At 44.0% G+C, this 24077-nt stretch overlaps 1 protein-coding gene across 6 annotated transcripts in view; it reads left to right on the top strand.

Annotated features, from left to right (window-relative positions):
- The window catches only part of TLK2 (tousled like kinase 2), a 68190-nt gene that overhangs the window by 23465 nt on the left and 20648 nt on the right, over positions 1-24077 (top strand). For 2 of the 6 annotated variants that reach the window (XM_086626697.1, XM_086626699.1), the window contains 9 exons: positions 2961-3049; positions 4881-4946; positions 11702-11773; positions 14262-14331; positions 15381-15424; positions 16498-16593; positions 19325-19492; positions 20075-20170; positions 23071-23163. In XM_086626697.1, coding sequence (XP_086482823.1) covers positions 2961-3049; positions 4881-4946; positions 11702-11773; positions 14262-14331; positions 15381-15424; positions 16498-16593; positions 19325-19492; positions 20075-20170; positions 23071-23163 — 794 coding nt within the window. Of the gene's footprint in view, positions 1-911; positions 952-2960; positions 3050-4880; positions 4947-11701; positions 11774-14261; positions 14332-15380; positions 15425-16497; positions 16594-19324; positions 19493-20074; positions 20171-23070; positions 23164-24077 lie in introns of those variants that run through there. The other 4 variants (XM_086626698.1, XM_086626700.1, XM_086626701.1 and 1 more) reach the window with 4 other exon arrangements.

The following is a 24077-nucleotide window of genomic DNA, read 5'->3' as shown; positions in this document are numbered from 1 at the left end:
CCCCCAGCCCCATGTCCCATGCCCCATGCCCCCCCCAGCCCTATGTCCCCCTCCCCAGCCCTATGTCCCCCCCAAGGGCTGCCCTGACCCCCAGGGCCTACTGACCCCCCCCCTTGTACCTGCTGCCCCCCCGCCCCTCCGAGCAGGCCCCGCCCCTCCCCAGGCCCCGCCCCCCGGTGACCTCCCCCCCGCCCCCCCTCCCGCGCTGACCTGCCCTCCCCGCCCCTCCCCCGCCCTCTCGCCGCCGTGCAAATCTCGCGAGACGCCGCGCGCTTTCACTAGTGTGTGTGCACCAATCGATCCGGGCCGGGCCGGGCCCAGCGCCGCGGGGAGGGGGCGAGCACCGGCCCCGGCACCTGCCCGCGCCCCGCCCGCCCCGGGAAGCGAAGGGGTCCCCGCGGCCCCGTGCCCCCCCTTCCCCCCTTCCACTCGCCCTCCCCACCTGCCCGGGCGCCGCCGCCCGCCGAGCCCTCCCTCGGGCCTTTGTCCTGCCGCGAGGCCTTGCGGCTGCCGCCGGCCTGCGCGCACCCCGGCCCCGCCAGGTTTCTTACGCGAGGCCGGGGATCCGCGGCCTAGCCATCCCTTCTCCCCCACACCCGCCCCGTCTCCTTCCCCGCCCCGGAGCCGGCGAGGGGCGAGCCCCCACCTTCCTCCCCGCCACTGCTGCCGCCGCCCCCCCTCCCCCTTCCCCTCCGCCCTTCTCCCCCGCGTGGAGCCCGGGTGCCCGCAGCGGCGCTCACGAGAGGCCGCGGAGCCGCCCCTGGCCTCCCCCTCCCGCCCGTGCCGCCGCTGCCGCCGCCGCAGCAGGTTCCCTCCCTCCTCCTCCTCCTCCTCCTGCTCCTGCCCCCGGCGGCGGCGGGATCCGAGCGGTGCCCGGGGAGCGCTCGGCCCGGGCAGGAGAGGAGCGGAGCGGCGGGGCGGCGGCGGGAGAAGCAGCAGCGGCAGCGCCAGGTGAGAGAGCCCGGGGGCGGCGGGGGGAGCGCGGGGACCCCCCTCGCCTCCCTCCCCGGCGCCAGGCCCGAGGCCGCCCTGGGGGCGGCGGGGTGGGGTGGAGTGTGTAGGAGGGGGGGGGAAGCCGGGCAGCGACCCCGGGCGGCGGTGGAGGCGGGGGGCGGAGGCTGGTAACCGCTCGAGCGGCGGGGCCGGGCCGGGGTCACGGCGGAAGGGCCCGAGGCCTGTGCCCCGAGGCGGCGGGAGCGAGGCCTGGGCCGCGGGGGCCCGCCCCGGCGCAGCGCGGCCCGGCGGGCGGGCGGGGGGTAAGAGCGGGGCGGGGGGGGGGGGGGATCGGCCCGGCCCGGCCCGGCCCGGGGCAGCGCGGAGGCCCCGGGCGGGCGGGGAAGGTGAAGGGGTGGGCACGGCCTGTGGATCCCCGGCCTGGGAGTCGAGGCGGTGCTGCCCGGGGTGCCGGGGAGGAGGCGGCAGGCCGAGGCGGTGCGGCAGCGGGGCAAGGCTGCTCGCTCAGCGGCGGGTTTCCCGAGCGGGGAGGCAGGATGGGAGCGAGGTGCTGAAAATCGCCCCGCGAAGGAGGCGGGGAGGGCGGCGAGGGAATGCCATCCCCGCCGGGAGCGATGGAGCGGGGTCCAGGGCAGGTCCCGGGCCCCGGCAGGGGGGAAAGACTCGGGAACTTGTGGCAGCGCCTTCCCCAAACCAGCATCCCGGTGCGGGGATGCGGTTCCCTCCCGGGTGGTCGCCCCGTGCCCCACGATGGGGGAGAGACCTGGCAGCACTTTCACATCTTTGCCTTCGTGGCTCGTCTGTCATTTTCCTCAGCGCACAGATTTCCTGTTTTGAAAACTGGGCTGATAGCATTGCTGGGGTTTTTAAAGCCCGTGGTGGAAATAGGGTTCTCTAATAACCGCATTTAGTGTCCCATTAGTTTTTGAGGCTTGTTACCGGTTTGACAGAGCAGTTGGAAATGCCTCTGGATGGATTCACTTCGCCCCCTGTAACTGACATCTGCAGCGTCTGGAGGAAACGGCAGGGACAAAATGGACAGTTCATAAAAGGAACAATTGTACACTGCCTGTTCTAGAGGGCACTTGCTGCCCTTCAAGAACTTTCCTCATCGCATATGCTCTTTATACAGCAAATCTTTATCGTCTCTGTCTTTTTTTTTTTTTTTTTTTCCTACCTTAGTCCAGAAAATGAAACTGGAACAGACATTTCTGGAAATGAACTTGATTGGTGCAGTTGGGTAGATGTGATTCACAGTTATAATGAACATTGAAATTTGTCCCATTTTTTCGCAGTTCAGTATTCGAATTGTGTATTTCCAGGTTTTTAAGCTGTTTACATGACTATGCCGATTTCTTTTTTTTAACCCTTCAAGTAATGGCATCTGTGTCTCCTAGGAGGTGCCCCAGGTACATCCAGTATATAGAAGCAGCTGTTATGCTATCTGATGTATCTGATGCTTTACTCCATAGAGTAAAAGGTTTAAACGAGCATTATTTTATTCTTATAATCCCTTTCTGTGCTTGGAAGAACCAAAGCTGTTGTCAGTGGAATCTGGAGTTCGGGGAGATCTAGTATTTCCAGGATTGGCCAAAAATAAATTATGGGGTAAAGAATGTCGCTTTTTTTTTTTTTCTCCTAGTCATGCAGCACAGATGAAGAGCTCTGAAGCTTTTAGTCATAACACTCTAGTCCCATGTTTTCCTTTTAATAAAGCATCCAGTGGGAGAATGTGACATAATTGGTTTCTTGGATTTAGAGATCTTGAAATGGCTGGTACAACAGATAGAAGAGGAAACTCTCCAGCAGGGTTATGGTTTAAATACAGTAATATGGTGGCACATTAATGTTGTTATTGCATGGTAAGCTTGCATTTCTCTTGCAAGGAAATGCTTTCTACGTGGTTGTGCTGCAGAACAGGCGCTTTTGAGTCTCATCAGTGGCACAGAATATTAAATCTCTCTCCTTTCCTTGCATTGCATAATCTGAGTGTTGTTCTCCCATAGCAGCAGAAATGATGGAAGAATTGCATAGCCTGGACCCACGAAGGCAGGAATTACTGGAGGCCAGGTTCACTGGAGTCGGGGTTGCTAAGGTGAGTATAAGTACCTTTGGTAACAGGTGTGACTGCTTATCCGTCGTGCCCCGCACTTTGTTTTTTTAATTTCTACGTTGATAGTTTTGTTTTGCTAGCAGTTTTGTATCTGTAGTTGTGTTTTGACCACTAATTTGCTTGAAGTACCTTTAAGAGGAATGAAAATGGGATCTCTATGAGCAAATGTTTTACTATAGAGAAGATTTTGGGTTCTAATTAAGTTCTTAGGAGTTGCTCCATCTTAAGGCAGCTTGTACACCCCAAAAAAAATCCATGACAGCTTTGTCTTTGGAAGTGGGAATGTCCTCTGTCTCTTCCTTTCTCCAACTACGCATTTGAGCACCAAATTTGGCCACTTCTTAGATCCAGTTTCCAGTTTACTGTGTTTGATACAGCATGTAAACAGACTTCATCTATTCAGAGATTTGTTCAGTTCTTTGTGGGTACAGTGTGTTAAAATTGTGTACTTGGTCACATAGAACACACAGGCAGAAAGTGTTTGAAGGTAAGCTCTCCTATATCAGTGATCCAGAGCCTGCTAGTAAAATCCCATCTTTATCCTCATGTACAACTTCGTAACTGTTCAGAGCTGACCTTCTTGAGTAAGGCACTTCAATAGCAACAGTGTGTGCTGCTTGATGTGCTAGCATCAAGCTGTTAGTTCTCCAGATGCTGTTGGTAGTGTTAACTGGTAATCTCTCTGAGCAACGAAAGGGTGGCAGAACTCATCTTAAACTAGGTCAGCGATAAGGAGTTTACTTTTGAGGTAGAGACTGGCTTTTAGACAACATCAAGGTAGATGGTAAAACGACATATCATTGCTAGATAATTTTGAGAAGCCTCTTAGAATTATTTTGAGGAGAAACTTCGTAGATGCTGTATTTCTTGGAATAACTCAAAGCAAGTCAGAACTCGAAAAAGGGTTATGTTTGAGGTCATGCTTTTCTTTCTGATCTGTACTTCAGTCAGGGCTCAAAGAAGGTGAAGTCCTGGAAGGGAGCGTGAGTAAGGAAAATGTTCAGCTGTAAGGTAGTATAGCAAAGATCAACACTAGAAGTTGATAAGGGGTAACCATTCCACTTACTGAAGTAAGAGTGTATGGGGGGGGAGGTTGATCTTTTCCCTCACTCTTAAGACTTTTAAGGCTTTTACTAGCATAAAAGTTTATGGTACATAATGTATTTACAATCTCGAAAGACTTTTTATACAACATTGCAACTTTTAATGTACTTCTCCATCTATTTCTTGCCTCATCCCCTCCATGTATGTCACTAACATCTGTAGCTGTACCAGTATAAATAAAGCCAAACAATTTTCTAGAATAGCTAGGACTTAGAAGCATAGATGCAGTTGTTGGTTTAAAACAGTGCCGACATACTCAGTGCTCACAAAGAGTGTTAGGAACTGTTCCTTTTAAAGGGATAACCTTTAAAAGATGTAGGAAAGCGACTCTTCATTATGTTTTCAATATGTTTGGAGCAGAAAGTACATGCCCCCTCTCTGTACGGGTGAATACTGAAAACTCATTTTTGTTTCTAGAGCATATTCAAGTCAAAAAGCCTCATTTCTTGGAGGCTTTGCTTTGAGCAAAGCTGTTCTGTTACAGAGTTTTATTTTTACCTGTTGTTATGCAGTATAGTGTTTTACTTTGTACTAGTCAGTAAACTGTTAAAGTGCATTACCCTTATTTCAAACAATATATATTTATTTACTTGCATACTTGCTAATTTGCAATAGATCAGCCAACCATTGATATGAATTAGCATGACTCTACTATGTTGCAGCAAATCTTGGTTGCAATATTAATCTCAGATACTACATTCCCTCCCAGGTTGGTGCTTCAAATTCCCTCCCTACCCCCCCAAGTCTCCGTCCGTCATGCTCCGCACTGGCATTGGTAGGTCATTGTCTTAAAGGGAATATATTGGGAAAGCTGTGATACAATTTGTGTGATTCAACTAAGATTTTTTTAGCTCTCTCTCCAATTAAATGTTTAAGGAAAGCTACGTAGAGTAAGTTAGTGCCATCTAGTGGGACCAGGACTGGCACATCCTCCTGGGATAGAAGGTATTCTGTTGCTGTTTATTGCATAAAAGGAAGAAATGTCATCTTAGATGCTCTCCTATTGGGTGAAGGCAGCAGGCAGCTGTAACTGAGCTTCCTGCCTTCCACCGACTGGGTGTATCACTCCGTGTGTTTGGTTAGGTTTCTTTAATGTTTAAAAATACAGGGTATATTTTGGACCTGCGCAGAACTAATGCACTAGTTTACGTCTTTAATACAACTCCAGCTTTAAAGGCTGCTTTCCCTCCAGGTTTGCAAGTAAAGAACAACTATATGTGTTTCTGAGAATGACTAAGACTAAGCTGATCTAGAATAAATTTTTAGGCTGGAAACTAGAAAAAAGCTTCTAGCCATCAGAGTCATGGGGTTCTGGAAGAGCTTTCCAGTAACAGTAGTAGAGGACAGAAATCCTAAACTGTTTTGGAAACAGCTGTGTGCTGTCACCTCCTGTGGTAGCTGAAGGCACAACCCAATGACCGAGGTCATTGGCAGTCCCAAACGCCTCAAAATTCTGTTGCAAGTCTGTGATGAATTTAGTAGCTGGAGAAGATATTTCTCTAGGAGTTTGGAGTTAATACATGAAATCAAATCTATCAGCAAGGAATGTTTCTAGGCAACATTACACTCGTGGTTCAGCCAGGTCACTGGATAGCTTCAAAAAGCCAGTGATGCTTTAGATGTCTATTCTTACCATATGGTAAAGTGCCATTCTTCCCCAAATTTGCAAAGCAAGTCCTGGAATTAACACATGACTATCTGACACCTACCAGTATGCTTGCTTATTTAGCTCCTGTTTATGTTTACTTACTAGGGGAAATCTAAGTGCATTCACTTGAGACATTATTCTGACTAGTCATCTCAGACATCTTCCTTGGGTCAGTAGGTACAGAAAACAAAAACGTAGTTTGTTTTTCTAGATAACATTGTTTAATTTGGTCTGTTGTCATCTTCTGCCTCCCTTCCCCCTGTCTGGGTGCTGGCTTTCAAGATATCAGGCGAGTTAACTCCAAAAGATTTGTGTCATTTCCACAGGCTTTTACTGGATAAGACTTGGAATAGGTAATTGTGGTGGTTGAATCTGTATTTGCACATGGTTTGCCTCAGGCTTAACTAGGGTGGATCATCACCGCAGCACACGTATCTTCTACAAGTTCGGTCTTTAGAAGATCTTCAAACTAAGTTGTGTGCACCACTGTATTATAGCTAAACTAAAAAGGTTGGAGTATTTCTAGAGAGAGAAACCTTCTCTGTCATGCTGCAGGCATCTTGTAGATCCAGGTGACTGACATTGAAGAAGTATTGGTTTTGGTGGGAGCTACTGTTCCTTTTCCTCCCTTTTTGAGGTATTGTAAAGAGGGAAATGAAAATAACCTGAAGAGCATCACTTATGCTGCAGAACATCTGCCTCCAAAAAGAGAATTGCTCATAAAAAAGAACAGCGTTTACTTGTATTATTTTGGGTTTTGCCCCTTCTCTGCCACGAGCAGTCTTGATCAGTTCAGTAACTACCAGTTGTGTGGTCTACTTAGCAACATTTTTAGCAGCAAAGTTCCCAAGTTGAGAATTCATGTTTGAGAATAATCATGTCGTTCTTGGAGGGAAATGGTGCTGTGTAGTGATGGTCCTTAACAGGTGTCACATGCCACCAGAGGAACTAGTTAATAAGAGTTTTGAAACTTAGAATTGAATTTATCAGCTACCACAGAATGTGCCAGCACTTTATGCCAGATACTTGAAAATTGTTTGGATGCTTCTGTGTGCAACATCACTTATTTCAAATGTGGTGTCTGGCTGCTAGAGCCTAGAAATAGTTGTATTTCTGCCCCTGAGCTGAGGGTTAGGGTGAATTGCGTGACCCTTCTGTCCAGTTTGTCATCAGTAAAATAAAAATACTGTTTTTTCAACCTGAGAGAAGGCTTGAGGCATAACGGAAGCTAAGCAAATCCTGTTGCAAATCTGCTTACCTATCTGGTATGGTGGAGGTTACCTCTGAAAATCTGATATTAGATTAAGTTCTCATGGCAAAAAGACCTGGGTGATACAGGGATTTCATTATTGGCTATAATACTGAGCTTTTCTAAAATGCTGATTAAGAAGCAGGCTGTAATTCTTATATGATGCTTAAAAAAATTAAGAATGTATTAATTAAACCTGTTTTATACAGTAGCATTGGACCAAGGTAACTGGTCAATTCAACCATTCAACCATTTGACTTTGGTGTAAGCCTCTGTGGAGTCAGCACTAACTTTTAGTGGAACTAAGGATTGACTTTTTCCCTTTGAAATCTCTCTATTTGCTACAGAATTCAGAAGAACTCAGGTTACCTTGGCTAGAGGTAATGAGGCATATCTCAGCCATTTAGTTAGCAAGAGAATTTTGCAATGCATGTTGCTGTAAGTCCAGGTTGGACACTCTAGCTAGGTAGCTTGAATTCCTGGAGCAGCCTTTCAATACGAGGAGCTGGAGAGCACAAAATGGAGACTGCTCAACCCAAGAGTTGTCGACAGGCCTGAGGAGTGGTTTTTGGGAGCTTGGAGAGGCTGAGGAAGTGCACAAGTCATGGGAGGCAGTAGATAGGCTTGAAGACGAGATAGGTGAGGACAGCCTGAGTCAGGCTGGCTTCGTTACCAGAAGATCCGATGGGAGCTGTTATCAGGCTAAGTTGTTTCTATTGAAACTACAGCCATTGTGCCTCATTTGTGGGCTTTCCAGGCCTCTTGCAAAGGGAGAAATGACTAACCAGCTCAGTGTGAGTGGACAGATTTTGAATTCTTGACTTTGAGTAGGAGTCTTGAAAGCGCCTGCTACTGTTGCATCCACTTCTCGACACGGAGGTTTTGTTGTGCATAGGTAGGTCACGGGCTGAGAAGCAGCAGTTGATAGGTGAATCACAAGGGAAAAGAGCACGCCAGCTTATCTCAGAACGAAATTCCTTGCGGAGGAGGAAGTGTGTGCTGTTCTTGTGCTTGTCATTTGAGTAAACACTATAGAAACTATTAGATTGTTTCAGAGGACCCATGTATTTTGATTTTTTTGCTGAGCCCCATCACTGATTCTCTTGACAGGGTACAGTGGATGAGTGGGCTGGAAGTGAGACCAGAAGTGTGCGATTATCCCAAAGTAGTCTATGCTAGAAAAGCCAGATGCCAGTGCAGATAACTTCTTCTGTAACAAAATTCATAAGCCCTTTCTGTGTAAACTATTGCATGTTTATTATTCCCTACTGCTACTTCCCCAGCAGTATACTGATGCTAGTGTTCTTTGCCATTGCTTACTTGCTTTTTTTCCAAAATTCAGGTTGGTTCCTTTAATTCCTTTTGTGTCATGACCACTTAAAATGGTATGCTAAATTAAGTACTGAACGTTTATCCAATGTCAGTTGCTGAGTTAAATATAAACAGTCAGGAATGATAAAACGTAAATTTGAAGGGTTTTTTATATCCACCCTCACTGACTGTTGGTTGAGGGGGAGATGCTCAGATGTGTGGTTTCTCATATCCATTGTCTAAACCTGTTGCTATAAGCAGCTGATAACGTGGTTATGTGTGAAACAAGATATCCGGCTGGATGATCAGGAAAACTTACTTTTCCTTTCTCTTGCATAACTATGTGAGAAGAGGTGCAGCTGAGGACTAGACCACGTTCCTTAAACATCCTGGGTATTGCATCTTTATTGCTTCGAGTATGGCACGTTCTAACAAACAATTGTTTTGAGGTATTCCGGCTATGGAAAGCTTTTTTGCCAACTTTGGCATGAACAAGATGCTTCAGCTCCTTGTCTGTAAGATAGGCCTGATCCTTTACTGTAAGCCAAGTGGCAGTGGAAGGCCCTCTGGAAGGTAACCAAGAGAAAGGAAAACTCATGCAGTGGAAATGAGTCAAAACATGTCTACAAAGAATTAATTTCTGTGTTTGTTCACAGTATCAGTACACATGACAGTGAACTTGCTGGATACTTGTAGACGACTGACAAGCTGTTCTTTTCTGGTTCTATAACGAAGTAGTTTGTTCCTTTTCACCCTTTCTGCTACTGTGTTGAGTTCAAGTTAACGATTTTGTCAGTGTAGCTTCTAGAGGAAGTTTTAAAGTAAAGGGAAAATAGATTTTTTTTTTTCTGTTCAAGAATCTGAGACTGAACTGCTCTTTTGTTGATGCAAAAAATGGGTTTGATTCCAACTGCTAAAGCTGTAAATTTCCCACGCAGAATAGTCGGTACAGGTAGTTGTGGTACTGGCAATAAGAAAAACATTGTGGATTTTGTATTAGGCATTTTTCCAGCTGCTTGCGTTCCAGAACTGTGCATTCAGATGCAAACTTAGTGGATTTTTTGTACTGAAGAGGATAAACTTATACTTCTGAAAAAAATCTTGGGATCATTTCTAACCATAGACATCCTCACCAGTTTATTTCTGCGAGTGACCCTAGACTACAGGTCCATTACTGAAACATCGGCCTTTCGTAAGCCACTGACATGCCCTTTCAACCACAGTGTTCCTGAAAAGCTCAAATGCGGCGTTTTGGGAGCAGCTGTTCCTGTCATTTGCTCTCCATGTGCAAAATGGAGGCAGTGAGATTTAAGCAAATGTGGAAACAACTTTCACTTTCTTCGTCGTGATGTCAGAACCCCAGCCTGTCCATCTGAGACCTGCAGATGCTCATTTGTTGAGATGCTCCTGCAGCTCAGAAAGCTTTCACGCCTGCACAGAAGGCTGATGCCTTGGACGTGCTGCTGGGGTTTGAGTTCACGAGAGGAAGCGAAGGACTTTGGAGGACAATATTTGTGCAGTTTATAAACAAGGTTTTTACATGGGTGAAAAGATTAACTTTCTGATGCCACTTGCCGTAAGGTATTAGACTTTTTTTAATCAATGAGGCCTTCATGAGGATGTAGCTAATGTTAGTGTTGGCGCTGCTGTGAAGTCCTATTGGCCAAGGAATAAATCCCGGGAATGACGAAGAGTTATACCTGTTAGATTTGTGAGCCATCACGTCGGGTTGTGGGGAGCTTGCTGCTTTGTTTAAAAAGCAACTATTGCTGAAGAGATGAGGTAAAATATCTTTCTGGTCTTAAGCTATTTGTGTGATGAGTTGAAGAGATAATGAAACGGCTTAAGGAGTAGAAATTTGTAGTTTTTCTTAAAGTAATTTGCTTTTAAAAGGAAATCCTAAATTCTTAAGCTATTAAAGTATTGGTGGAGCTTTTTCTGTTGAAGCAACTAAGCATGTCCTTTTAGGAGAAACAAATTTGGTAGTTAGCATTCACAGTGTAATACAGAAGGTAAACAGAACTTTTACTTTCTGTGGATGCCTGCTTGGAAATTGAAGTTAGTAATAGCTAGGTTGTGTCACAAGTTTAATTTGATGGTCGTGTTTGTCTCATAAATGGGGAAGGGTGAACTGCTCTCCTCAAAAATAATCTACTGTGGGATTTCTCAGCGGTATTCAGGCTTCTCCCCCACCCCTCTCATAAGTCTTCTGCTCAAGTGTATAATGAGCAGTGGCTTTGCCTTGAGTAAAGATTGATTGGTGGAAGTGGTTACTGCAAAAATAAGAATGCTAAAATGGAATGAATCTTTGGGAAAAGATGTTCACAAGTTATTAATGAAAAGGTGGCTTTATCATGTCATTCTTCCTGTTAATGCATTCCATCAATAATTGTGAATCTTGTTTTTATATTTTTGTCAGATTTGTCTAGATTTCTTAAGTTAGATCTGTAGGCGGATACTTTTGTGTCAGTACTAGGCTAAAACACAGTGACTTTGCATGATTCACTTTCCTTTTAAAACCAGTTTTGATACAGATTTTAAAAAACAATTTTCAAAACTGCTTGGATACGTAAAAAGGCAGATGTGTATCCAGCAGAGCCTGCAAAGATGCAGTCAGGCTCACAAGAGTACCTGGTCCATTCCAGCCTCTTGAATTTGCACTCTAGCTTGGTAGGAGCAAGTGCTCTGTTGGCAGGTCAGCCATGGGTCCATAAAATAACCTGGTGGGAGAGATTGTCTTATAGGTGCCACTTGTACTGCTGTTAATACAACTTCTCCTTGTTCACTTTCTTAGTGTTAAAAAAAGCATAAAAATTACGCATTTAAAGAAAAATCAGTGGTACTGCCAGCATCTGATAACAGTAATAGCTGCCTTGCCAGATGGAAGATGCCTCTGAATTCTTAGCCCAGGGTCAAGCAGATGCTTGCCTGAAGAGCTGAGCTTGGAACTACTGCTGCTCAACAAATCAGAAGTTTTGTTTCTCAAACCAGTTGTCTTAGGCTTTCTGAATACTGCCTTGGCTGTTTTGTGGATGTGGTTAAATAGAGCAGTTAGCATAGAAATTGGTTTAGAAATATTATTGCGAAGGCTGGATCAGTGTACTGAGAATAGACTGTCCAACTGGCAGTCCAACTGCCGTCTTGCTCCAAACAACTCTGAAGTTTTTTTGAGCCCCATCATGTGCCCAGGTATTTCACCCACGTTGCTGCTGTATCTATGTGACTTAGAGCAGCGTAGCTGGCCCAGAGATGCAATGTTTGATAGGACGTATCTGCCTTGTCTGGAAGTTGTTTCTAACAGTCTCTGCTTGTTTTTCACTAGGGTCCATTAAATAGTGAGTCTTCCAACCAGAGCTTGTGCAGCGTGGGTTCTCTGAGTGATAAAGAATTGGAGGTAAGCAGGCACAAATCCTCGTGGTAATCGGGTGTAAGGTGGGCATGATTGAACTCAAAACATAGAAGGAGTTGTGTGAGAGTGACTGTTCTTTGTTTGGGGTGCAGAAGGGATTGGTGGAAGTATTTAGTCTGGGTCCTAACCCTGCAGTCTTTGGACCATGCTGTGAAACAGTCCTCCTTGAAGCTTCCCGCTGTAGCAGGCAGATTTTACCCAACCCCAAAAAACACAGCGTTCAAAAAGCTCCACTTAGGAAATCGTTTTCAGCTGCATTGTGATTTGTTTGCTGGTTTTGGATACAGTTTTGGCCAAAAAGGCAGAGAGCATTAGTGGAAAAGTTTGCCTTACCTATCAAATATGTGAATTTGCAGAAGTCTGTACAAAGCGGAGCATTTTTATGAATCGCTCTGTGGAAGTGTGGGGAGGTGAAAATTGATGCTTTGTCCCCATCTGATCTCACTGCTTTAGGATTAACTATTTCAAAACAGTTGCTAAAGCAGCAAAATGAATTGTAGAGTTACACTTTTACTTTAAAATTCCACGTTAATAAAACAAAATCTCAAATGTAAATGCCTTTTCTTAATGCATTTAAAGAACTTTCCACATGGCTATCAGGTAAGTTTTGGATCATATTTCCCTCTATTATATGGCAGTACTGATACGAGGTGTGTGATGAAGCCAAGTTTTTCAAGAATGCAGTATCTTAAACTCCATACAAGTATAGTCAATAGTGGAAAACTCAGTATTTGTTCTTATTTTACTTGCGTTTTTTTTCATGAACTTCTGTGGAGTGATTTAAGTTGACCAAGTTGACATAATCAAATCTACCATTCCTTGCTTTTTCAGTCTGTATCGAATAATATTCCCTGTAATTTTTGTTATGTAACTACTTGAATGGAAAAACAACTTAAACTGCATCTCATTAATATGCTCCCAGCTCCATGGAGGCTGTAATGGAGCCTGTGGTGTTACAGTCACACCAACGCTGCTCATGAGTTGCTCTTCACTACGCAGTGAGGAGGCTATGTCGCTGACTTTTACACAGTCAGGAGCTGGTACTGCAAGTCTCTAGAGTTTTCAGTCCCCTCATTCTAAAAAGTACTTTGCAGACACCGTAGCCACCTTTGTCTTAACATCCCCTCCATCCTCTTACCAAAACAATAACATGTTGGTGACTGCCCAGCTGGTAACATGGGACTGTAGATGTCCAGCATCCACTGGGGGCACAGCCAGGTTTAGATTCTGGCTGTGTCAGCTTTATCCTTTTTATCCTATTAAAGGAGGTGGATTGATTTCTGTGCTTACTGTGTGCAAGTCTTTTGGCAGAGATCTTTGAACAGGGTACTTTGGACTTTGGTTTCCAAAGAGCATGAAACTTAGGTTTACCACAGACTTTCTGGCCATGGCTTTCCCTCCCCCAGAGTTGTGTTTTGCACACTGTGGTTTTCTTCCTGCCCTCAGGCTATAGTTTAGTGGTGGCTGCAGTGATTGTAAAGCATATAGCTCGGAAATTATTTGGGACCCTTTGGGGTAAGAGATGTTTTTATAATGACAAGATACCTTACTTTCCAGCAACCTCAGTAAGCCATTTCTAGCCCAGTGCTTCCTAATGTTTTCAGCAGGTTTGGCCACGTAAGTGACCCTGGTGATGGGGAAAGCACCGTGCCAGGGTCTTCTCCACTCTCACGTGTCTAGGCTTGCTAGCCTTGTACAGATGGCCATGACACTTCTGGAGCCTTTAGGCCTCTCGCCTGTGCTCTGTGTTGTGCCTGTGCATAAATATATCGCTGTCTGCTGGTAAGCTGCCCCTGAGACCTCTGGTTGCTCACAGAAGTGGCAGATGCAACTGACCCTCGACTTTAATGAGAGCAGATGAGGAGCAAACTGAAGTCAGTGAATTGCTGCATCTGTGGCAGCTTTCTCCTGGCCGCTATCTTGGGGAGCTCTGCCTTGTTTTGGGTAAGGTTGCAGTTGTGCACCGGTGGACAGGACAGTTCTTGTAGCCATCTGCAAAGGGCTTTGGGAAGAAGCATTAGCTGAAGGCAAGATGAATTGTCCTGGTAGGCTGTGAGTAGCCACAGGACCTGCAAATTTGGATGTCTGTACTCAAACCCCTCGTCATTACTCCTCTTGTACCAGTACTATGATCACCCTGAAAGGGTTTACACAGGTTTTTGTAAGTGTTTGAGCTTGTTCTGCTAACCACGTGAGGTAACTGGGCAGTAGAGGCTGACTTGCTGCAGCTGAAATAGGAAAAAAAAAAAAATTAACCTCATTGCTAACTGTGTTGCCTCCATTCTGTAGCACATATATCAGAAAGCAGCAGCTGTTTGAGAGCAGTTGTTTCTTTAAGTACCAGCAATAGAAACAAATGCACCAAAGCAGCGAGATGGCCACTGGGGATACGGAGCAGATTATTGTGGTTTTGCGTTTTCTTTAAATCTTGGAATAACTGCAGAAATGTTAATTTTGAAGTATTGTTTAACAGACTCCTGAGAAAAAACAGAATGACCAGCGGAATAGGAAAAGGAAAGCAGAAGCATATGAGACCAGTCAAGGTAATTCATTGTGCTGACCCTGCCGCAGGATTTCTGAACGGTTGGTAATTGTGCACGTTTTGCACAGTCAGTGTCCTAGGAAACTAATGGCTCTTCTCAAGGGTGTGTCAGGCAGCTTGTTATAAACTACTCTGTGATGGTGTAGTTCTCTTCTGGGAGCCTCATTGGGAGGAAAACACTCATGCACAGCGTATTCGCCCAAACGATTGCATTTTTATGGGACAGACTGCCCAAAGGCGTCATATGGCTTCTCTGAAGTGGTGTTTTGGTCCCACGTCACCACGCATACAGCAGCCAGACTTCAAAATACAGCCTGTACTCTCTTCCTTGCTTTCCGAGACGTATGCCTGCCTCGTTAGAGTAAGTTCTCACCATAACAAATAGAGAACAAGCTGTGCCCAAGTATAAAGCAGGCAGTGCTGTCTCAGAGTACCAAGAAAAACCCAGCGCGTTCAAGTCCAAGTTCAGATTTTCTAGCACATGGGCATAGGGGCAGATTCTATTTCTTTTGTTCTTCAACAAGAAAGTAACGAGGATTGTGTTGACAGAACTGCTTTGATAATATTATAATAAGAGAAAAGGGCTAAGTTTTAATGAGCTGGTATTAAGCCACCACTAATTATCTCTCCAACTCCTAGGAGTGCTTGCGAGAGATCTAATGTGCAGTAATTTACCTGAAGGTGGAGGAGTAAAAGTATCCTTTGCTCTGTCCTTATCTCGAAGAAAATTTTGGACCACCTATGCAACATTCAATGATGATTAGTGTTTTCTAAGTACTTCAGCAAGTGCAAATGCTGCTTGATTGGATTTGACATGTTTGGAATTGAGAGTTAATTGAATTGTCAACTGTAAACCCTCCCAACAACAGCACAAGAGCTGTAACCCTGCGGCAGTCTTTCGTTGTGCAGAAGCTTTTGTTGTGATGAGTGTTGCACCTTTCTGCAGGGAAAGGAGTGTCAAAATTTAGGAGTAGTTTTTTTAGAATGGCATTGCAACTTCTGTTCTTAAAAATACCAACTCTTATTTTCATCCTTTGTTTTTCTTTTTAGGAAAGGGCACTCCTAGAGGACATAAAATTAGTGACTATTTTGAGGTAAGCCTCTTTGTATTGGCTGAGAAATCTGCTTGAATTGACATTATGCAAAATCTGCAGATGGAAGTCTGTAATGTAACTTCTGTTATTGATCCATCATTGTTGTCATTGATTGATGACGTTAACCTGATAACGCTCAAATCTGATTAGGTAGAAGATACGAGGTTTTTGGAAGTTGATTTTTAAATTAACATTTCTTTGAACAATTGATAAAGCAATTTTTTTAAAAGAGCAGCCACAAAAGTATAGGTTCAAAGTTGATTTCCATTGGAACTTGGATCTCAGATGAGGATACTCTGAGAGTGCAGACCTGTTTGGATACAGATCCAGTGCTGCAAAAGAACCTACCTGATTTCAGTGGGAAGTTGTTTACAGGGTTGCCTCTTTAGAAGAGCTTGCTGTGGAGAAGCTGGCACCACACAGGAGACAAGACACCCCTCCTCAAAACAATGATGGACATTCTGAAAATCAATACTCTTTTTATTGCATGGTTTCTGAAGTTTTTCTAGGTCTGTACAATCCAGAGCTCTAACTTTTCTCTTAAGTTTGTTCTTTATTTTACTAAGTAACTTGGAGTCAGAAATTAAGTGCTTATTAGCACTCTACATCTTTCCTGGCTGAAGTTTTTTAGGTGCAGGAACATACAAATTTCTGTACCAACTAGACTAGTTGCCCAGCTGCTTACGTATCCTGCATTCGACAGTGACAGGCACAGATGCTCCAGTGGAGGTGTGCATTTCTCTGTGGTGCACGTCCCCTCACAGGGAATGGGCTTCCTGATTCTATACAGTAAATAATTGATCTATGTCCAAGTGTGCAGGTTTATATCTTTTTGTGTTAAAAAGAAAAATGTGCTCAGTGCACGTACAGGTGTTTGTCTGCTGTTGTTTTTGAAAACAGTGCATGAAATTTTAAGGTTTTCCTCTTGACTTGTCTTTGGTTTGTTTAAATAAGTCCCTAGAGTGTATAAGGCTTCATTTTTAAGGTTTAACATATTTTTTCTGTCTCTTAAATTTGCTTAAATACATTATCTCTGTGAAATTACTGATGATCAAATCTGTTGCTTTGGCCAGTTTGCTGGGGGAAGTGGCCCAGGAACCAGTCCCGGTAGAAGTGTTCCGCCTGTCGCCAGATCGTCACCGCAGCATTCCTTATCCAATCCCTTGCCGGTAAGTGTTCTCCCTGGGGACAGAGCTGGTGGCATGGCATGATTAGGTTGGTGGCTGTGCTTCAGACAGGTAGTAGAAGGTTCTGAACAGGAAAGAAGAGTCTCGATGAGTGATTTGGCCTGTTCTCTCTCCAGTTCTTTTTTTTTCTAAATCTGAACCTGGGTTCTGGCAGCAAAGCCAGATGCCTGGGACCCTATAACAGTCCAGTTGTAACTGATAAAAATATCTGAGCTTAAAGCACGCAAGATGCATGTTTTTAGCATGCTATGTGGTTACAGATAGATCACTGTCCTTAATAAAAGGTGGAACTGACGTATTAGTTATCTTGTATTCCATTGTAGCTCATGATCTTCTCCGTTGAGTTGGGAGTGTGTTGTGTGTTTGTATAGCACAAGTACAACGATATTCCGACCTTGATTGGACCCTTTGGGTATACTGAAAAACGTGCATAACGTAATTATGTTGGAAAGGTCTTTTACTTCTGTTTACATGCATGTGACTTGTAAGGAGCGTTAGCAGAAGCTTGCAAAGAAATGTGTATACGTGCACATCTGTTGTTATTTTTTTGTTACGTAATTCCATTTTGCTGTCACAGCGTTTTTGCAAGATCTGAATGTGAAGAAATAACTGGTATTTTTAAGTCATTTTAGCACAGAGCAGCTAAAGAAATTTCTTTCAAAGAGCAAAGCAATATGCAGAGGCTGCTGTGTCTGATCTCTAGTTTTGAACATTGCCTGGGTCCCTCTTTAAAAATTTTCAGCATTTGTTGGGTGTCACAGAGGTATGGAGCATTGTGGGAAAGGTTAGTATTCTGAAAACCAAATGCAAAGTCTTTACTGATTACATTATTCTGCAGAGACCTTTGCACAGTTCATGAATGTGTACTGAACTAAATCCCAACACTGAATGCTCTGCTCAGAATTCAATATCTGTTGCTAGATTTTAGAAGCTTTTAATGCTGCTTTAAGGGAGAACGTCAGATATGCTTCTAGATGATTTTGATGTTTACAAAAATTAAAATATATCTAGTTAATTAGTCTAAGAGTCCTTTCTCTTGTCGTATTAATTCACTAATACACCTTTTTAAAGAGAAGTTAATAAAAGAAATACTATCTCTGAATGTTGCAGATGCGTGAGGTATTAGGGATGGTTCCTTATTCCAGCAGATGAGATACCCTACAGGTGTTTATAATGGGACAAGTTGATTCTTCCTTTGGTTTTCTTCTCCTGCACTTGTATGTATCGAGTAGGTAAAAGTTTGAACAGAGTATTTCTCATGTGGTGAAGACTGACGTAACAGTTAGTTTCAGCTAGGCCAGTTTGTGTCTCTCCTTATGCAGGTGCTCTTCATGTTTCTTATCTTCTATTCTTTACTCTTGCAGCTAAACCTGCAATGTTTGCTTATTCATAACAAACTTACATGCATTTGTAAGACCTGTCCTCTTCTTACAAACTGAATATCAGTGGTTTGAGCTAAGCCCAGGAAAATGGGGAGATGAATGAAAATTGGAGAAGATTGAGTATCTTACCCGTTACAGATGTCAGTGTGGTCTAGGAAGAGAGCAGAGTGTTAAAATGTCTTTCACAATAAGACAAACCTTCTCCAAACCTGTGAGTTAATCTATATTGTACTGGAAATTTTCTGCAATCAGAACTTGCAGGGGAATTGTAATGGCTTCAGGATGTTACTTCTTGTCTTCGAATCTCTTGACTGCTTTGAATTGCCTTGCTTCTGCTTTGATCAGAAGAATGATCTGCAGGTCTTCAGACTCTTGCAAGGTTGCTCTCATATACAAGTGTTCTTTTGGGGAAGAAAGCACACTCTTGACATTTGTAATGTCAGCCAGAAAATATACCTCAGGTTGCAATTTAGGTTTTTAAGAAAAACTGAATCCTGACCTGACTGTTTACTTTCTATGTGGCATATGCCTGGCCCAGAGTTACAGCTTGGAATGACTTAGATGGTTAATATCCAGAGTGCCAAGTTTTAGCAGTGATGGGCTGGCTTTTAAAGCAAGGGCAGTGAGATTCTGAGTGCTGTAATCAGTGTAGCTCAGATGGTTCTTGTTCGTATTGAACCCAGTTCCTGTATCACAGTTGGAAAATGAGTCTACTGCAGGAGAAGGGAGCTGGCCTTTAAGAGGCACAATGCATCCCTTAAAAATTTTTGGAAACACATTAGTGCTTTACTTATCTTGCAAGAGATTGGTCCCTGCTATAATGACAGAAAGGAGGTTACCGTGATGTCTGGGTCCTAGACTCAGGTCTAGACATTTAGTAGTTCTGACTCAGTTTACTTCAGAATAACAAATGTATCGTGACATTGAGTGTTTTAAAATAAGTCCTTAAAAACCATTAAGTAGTATAACTTTGAGAGCATTGACCAAAGTTGCAATGCACTAAGATTTTTGTATGTACAACCTGTTTACCCCACTGACTCTGAAAAACATGTATTTCTAAAGGAAGGGGGTGTGTTAACTGACGAAGAATTCTGTCCTGTGTGTTTGTTTGTTACTTTTTTTTAATTAACTTCATCTACTTTTTGATGCCTGCCGTTGGAACAATCACTCCAGGAGTCCTGTATGAGTTATCAGATCCTCACCATGCTGCCTGCCCATTCCTGAGCTGCTGCTCCGCTGACAACAGTTTTGGCAGAGTCAGAGAATCACTTTTTTTTTGAGGGGGAAAAAAAAAAAAAAAAGTTGATTGTATTTTTTTGACTGTGTTACAGCGGCGAGTGGAGCAGCCGCTGTATGGGGTAGACGGCAGCACAGCAAAGGAACCGCAGGAGGAACACTCTGCTCTGCCAACGCTGATGTCGGTGATGCTGGCGAAGCAGCGGCTAGAGAATGAGCAGCTGGCACAGAGGGGAGGTGGCCTCTGTTTTACTTTTGTCTCGGTGAGCAGCTCTGAAAAGATTTGAATCCCAAGGGATGTTTCTAGTTAAGGGATGGGAAATTTGAAGCTTTTCTGCTCAAAGACAGTGGTTCAAGTGCAGCCTGGTTTATTGATGACCAAGTCTACCATCTTCTGGTAAGTTCATCTTCCTTGTGAAGAGTTCTAGGTCCCAGGCTATGCTTGTTTAATAAAATGATGTGAGTTTAAGTTAACGACTCAAAAATCTTACACAGATCAAAATAATAGCATCTGAGAGGCTAATCTGATAGATGCAAAAAAACCCAAAGAATTGAAGTATAGTCTTGCTGTGAGAAGTGCTTGTTTTGGCCTTGCCTAATCTCAGCTGACATGAATTATATTAGGCTTTTAAAAGCTTTGTCTTTTAGCAGGTTGGGCCAGTCTTCTTGAAAGAAACAAACTCTCTTGTTGTAATGAATTAAATCTCTAGAGCATTCTTAAGCCTTAATGTGAAAGTGTGGTACCCAGGCCGGGCTGCACCTCCCATGTAAAGATAAGTGTGTCTGCACGGGCACTGGTGGTCATGCTGAGGAGCGGATAACAATACACTGACTTTCTTTTGCAGGCCCAGCAAGGCAGCCCATCTTCTACCGGATCAGGGAACACTGAGCATTCCTGCACTTCCCAAAAACAGATTTCCATCCAGCACAAACAGTCACAGGTATAGCTCACTAGATGATACACCTCTTGAATATGAGATTGTGGCTTGATGCAGCTTGTCTTCCACACCAGAGGAGGACACTTGTAGTAGACGTAGTGTTTCCAGTAGTCCCAACTCGGTCTGTAACTACTGATGGAAGCGAATCACCCTGAGCTTTGTTCCTTATCCTATAAAGGATGTTCTCAGTTGCTGCTACTGGAGTTTGCCTGATATGTTACTGAGGCTTTTCTGTGTCACTCCTGTGGGCAGTTCTTCAGCTGTGTGCGAATGTGCTCAGGAGAGGAACACCTTAGCTCTGTCTGTTCAGTTCTGTTGTGTCCTGAACGTTCTTCCTCTCTTTGTCAGTGAAGATGTGAAGCAAACCTGAGTGGTAGTTATGCCTCTATTCAAGTGCTGGGTCGTGGGTGCGTCCACGCTGCTTACAGTACAATATCTGCAGTCTAGCTGGAAGTTCTTTGGCCTCTGCAGAGTACACCCATGGCATAGTTTGTCCTGTCAAGGTGGAACGTGGTGTGTTCCTGACAGTGCTTCTCAGCAGCTTCACTGACGTCAAGACTTTTGACTGTGGTCTTTTGACTGTGCAGCTGTCTCTTTGGTGCCTTTTAAGTTGTTAAGATTCTTCTTGTGGCTTTATGGCAAGATTTACATTTAGCTGTGTCATCTTCCTCCGTTGCTTATAAGGATGTTCAGCTTTATCTGCAATGCACCTTGCTTATTTCTTCTCCAAGCCTGCTTTTAATCTTTTGATTTTCATCTCCGATTTCTCTGTGACTGACCCTTCCCTTGAGTGATTTTTTTAAACAATAAGTTTTGTGTCAATCATTTTCTCACATCAGTCTGTGTCAGAGATTATTTTATTGCCAGGGGAAGTTCATTCTTCATTTCCCCAGCAGGTGGTACAAGTTCTTTGTGCATGAAGAACAGCAGTTCTACCTCTGGAAATACTTAACTAGCTTAAATCTCTGTGCTCTGTTGTGTCATTAGAGTCACATTTTGTTGTCTGTATTGTTAAAATGCTGATCTGTGAAGATTCTTGCTAATGCATGGAGAAGTCTTGTGCGAGAATGATGCCATAACTCAAGAACCTGCCAGAGATAACTTTCAGATTTCTATCTTTGCTGTCCCAATACCAATGCTTAAAATAGTGGTCCCTCCTGGAGTAGTGAGCAAGATGATTTTTATTCTCTTCTCTGCTTAGCATCCCCACAGGGTCCATCTTCCTTGAAAACAGTGACAGGTTATCTGTGTGTGCTTTCTGCCAGTGCTCAGCTTCGTGGTATTCTCCAGAGGTCTAGATGTAGCATACGCTTGAGGCAAGGAATCCAGGGAGATGCTTGACTGCGTGATGACTTGCATACCTTCTTGTTTTTCCCTTCCAAACCTGTTTGGAGTTAACAGCATTAAAAAAAATAAATCTTGACTGATTCCTAGTCTGAATCACTTCCAGCGATGCCAAAAGCAAGTCATGAGCATGGTTTTCTTAGTGCTTTCAGAGCTAGGGCCCTCCAAGCGCTCTGAGGCAAGGTGGGTTGTGATGATGTCACACGTGAGAGCGCGCATCCTGAAGCGTGACGTCATCTGACACAGCGTTTCGCAAAGTGACATAGCAGTCACTTACTAAAGTAACTTTTTGCTGCTGGACTGAGCTACCACAGCCTAGGTTTTCAACAGACAACCTGCTCGTTGCCTCCAGTGACAAACGCTTGTGTCACACGTGCTTCCTGCAGGCTGTTGGGAAGCACAAAGCAAGTGAAGGCAGAAGGGAGGTGACCTGCCCAGGCCTCTTCTTTGTCTTTCGGGATTTAGGCTCATCTTGCTTGATGTGCAATGCTGGCAGGTGTTCTTTTTGATCTTTCTTACACTGGGCATGTGTAGAGAAGCAACAGTCCACCAAGTTTGTCTCTTACTTCATGGTGTTAGCTTCCAGGCAAGCCTGAAATTTGGAGAACAATTGTATAAGAACTCCACAGGTAAGTCTCTGCTAACTCTTTTCAGAACCAGGATAGTTGCTTGCTAGCCATAAATGTGAACTCTGTGTTGTGTTGTGGAGCCAGAGTCCCTTGTGTTGACTTGGGTTTTTTTTTCAGATGTTGTGTTCATGTACATATTGACTTCTTCCCCTTTTCTTCCCCACCTGTTAATGAGTGCTGAGTTTGAAATGTTCCTACTGCTAGAGAATGTAGCGTATGTCTTTTGTCTTCTGTTCCTGGGTGTAACTCTCACTTCACTGGTGAAGGTATTTGAGATGTGCTGCACTCTGTAAAACTTTCCAGATAGGTTTCACTCAAGAACTGTAAAGCACCTGTCCCTAATGGGCACTAATACATCAGTTTGTCAGAAACAAAGACTTGTGCCCAATATTCCTGCTTCAATCTGTTATAATGTTTTAAAATGAAGACCTGTGTTTTCTGTCAAGACCACCTTAGAACTCACAGGTATTGTCTTTTGTCTAGCAGGTGCTTGTCTGTGCCCATGAAAGATCTCATAAATTTGATATTCTAGCTGAGGGTTGGGGTTTGGTGGGTTTTTTCTTAAGCCATGCAAGCTATGTTGCACTGCAGAAAAGGACAGAGAATGTCAGAGACCACCAAGGAGCAGGCAGAACTCAAATGTTAAACTTTGAAGGGCACAGAGGATATTGTAGCCTGTTACATGTTTCCAGTTTGTGGAACTGGAACCAGCTGACTGAACCTCCTATTCTGGAGGAGCCCACCGTGCAATAAAAGTGAAGAATGGAGAAGGTTCTTCCCCAGACCACTAGGATACAGGAAATTGGTTCCTCTTTCTTAGACCTAACTGCTCAGATCAGAGGGGGTTACACTGTGATGTTACAAAAAGATGACTATCTGAAATATCATATGTTTTTCTTAAATGTGGTTTATGGTGATTTTTCCCTACAGTCTGACCTCACAATGGAAAAAATATCTGCACTAGAAAACAGTAAGAACTCTGACTTGGAGAAGAAGGAGGGGAGGATAGACGACTTATTAAGAGTAAGTAAAGTGGGGCAACTTTTCTAAAAGCTGCAATTTAAAGATACCTAGAATGTGTGTGCCAGCTAGGCTGCAGAGCAGGATTTTGTATACTGTTTGTAGAACCAACACTTGCAAATCCAGCCATCTTTTATTTGCAAGATAACTGTCTGGCACGTACTCACTCTGTTTGTGCCCGCTTGAATCCACAAGTGGCATAGCAGTGACTGGCTGCACAGTGCAGAGTTATTGTAGCTTGGGTGTTTGTGTCCTCAGCAGTGGTGTTGGCCTTTCTTTGATCTGTTGCACACATTTTGTGTATTTCTCTGGTTAATCTAACGTCAAGACAGAAATCTCTTCACAACTATTCCCCTCTTCTAAAGACTGAGGAGCTTACTCTGCTTTTTCTTTAGTAACACATTTGGTGTATTCCAAAATGCTTATTCATGAGTCAGTGATATGTATAGAAATGAGGAGAAGATCTTTCGGTCATACCTGAAGAATAAAACTTCTTTTAACCCATTAGTATTCTTCAGTAAAAGATAATTCAAGGATCTTGTCTTAATGGAGGAGCTCTGATTGATATAGCTTTCACCAGCTGGAGAGGCATCTCTTGTGAAGTGTTGAAAAGGGTTAGAAGACACATTAAAGGCAGAAGAGGGAAGGCTCTCTGTGGTCTCAGCACAGAGCTAAAAGAGCCAAGACAAGCTCGTAGAGACATACACAGGGGCACATGTGAGTTTGTAGAAAACAATCCATGAAGCAGGAAATAGATTTTTTTTTTTTTTTTTTCCATCAGAAACCGGACTATTGATTGGAAGGGGGGTGGTTAAATTTAACTTTTTATCAATGAAAATCCTTGCACATAAAATCCTGCTGTATGCTGTGGTGGTGGTAAAAACAACAGCTGTTGCTGGGAGCAGTCTGTGTAGCGG

Source organism: Tauraco erythrolophus, chromosome 25, assembly GCF_009769465.1.
Source record: "Tauraco erythrolophus isolate bTauEry1 chromosome 25, bTauEry1.pri, whole genome shotgun sequence".
In the NCBI taxonomy this organism is placed as follows: domain Eukaryota; kingdom Metazoa; phylum Chordata; class Aves; order Musophagiformes; family Musophagidae; genus Tauraco; species Tauraco erythrolophus.
The sequence above is the reverse complement of the archived record's forward strand: the minus strand, read 5'-3'. Positions and strand labels throughout refer to the sequence as shown.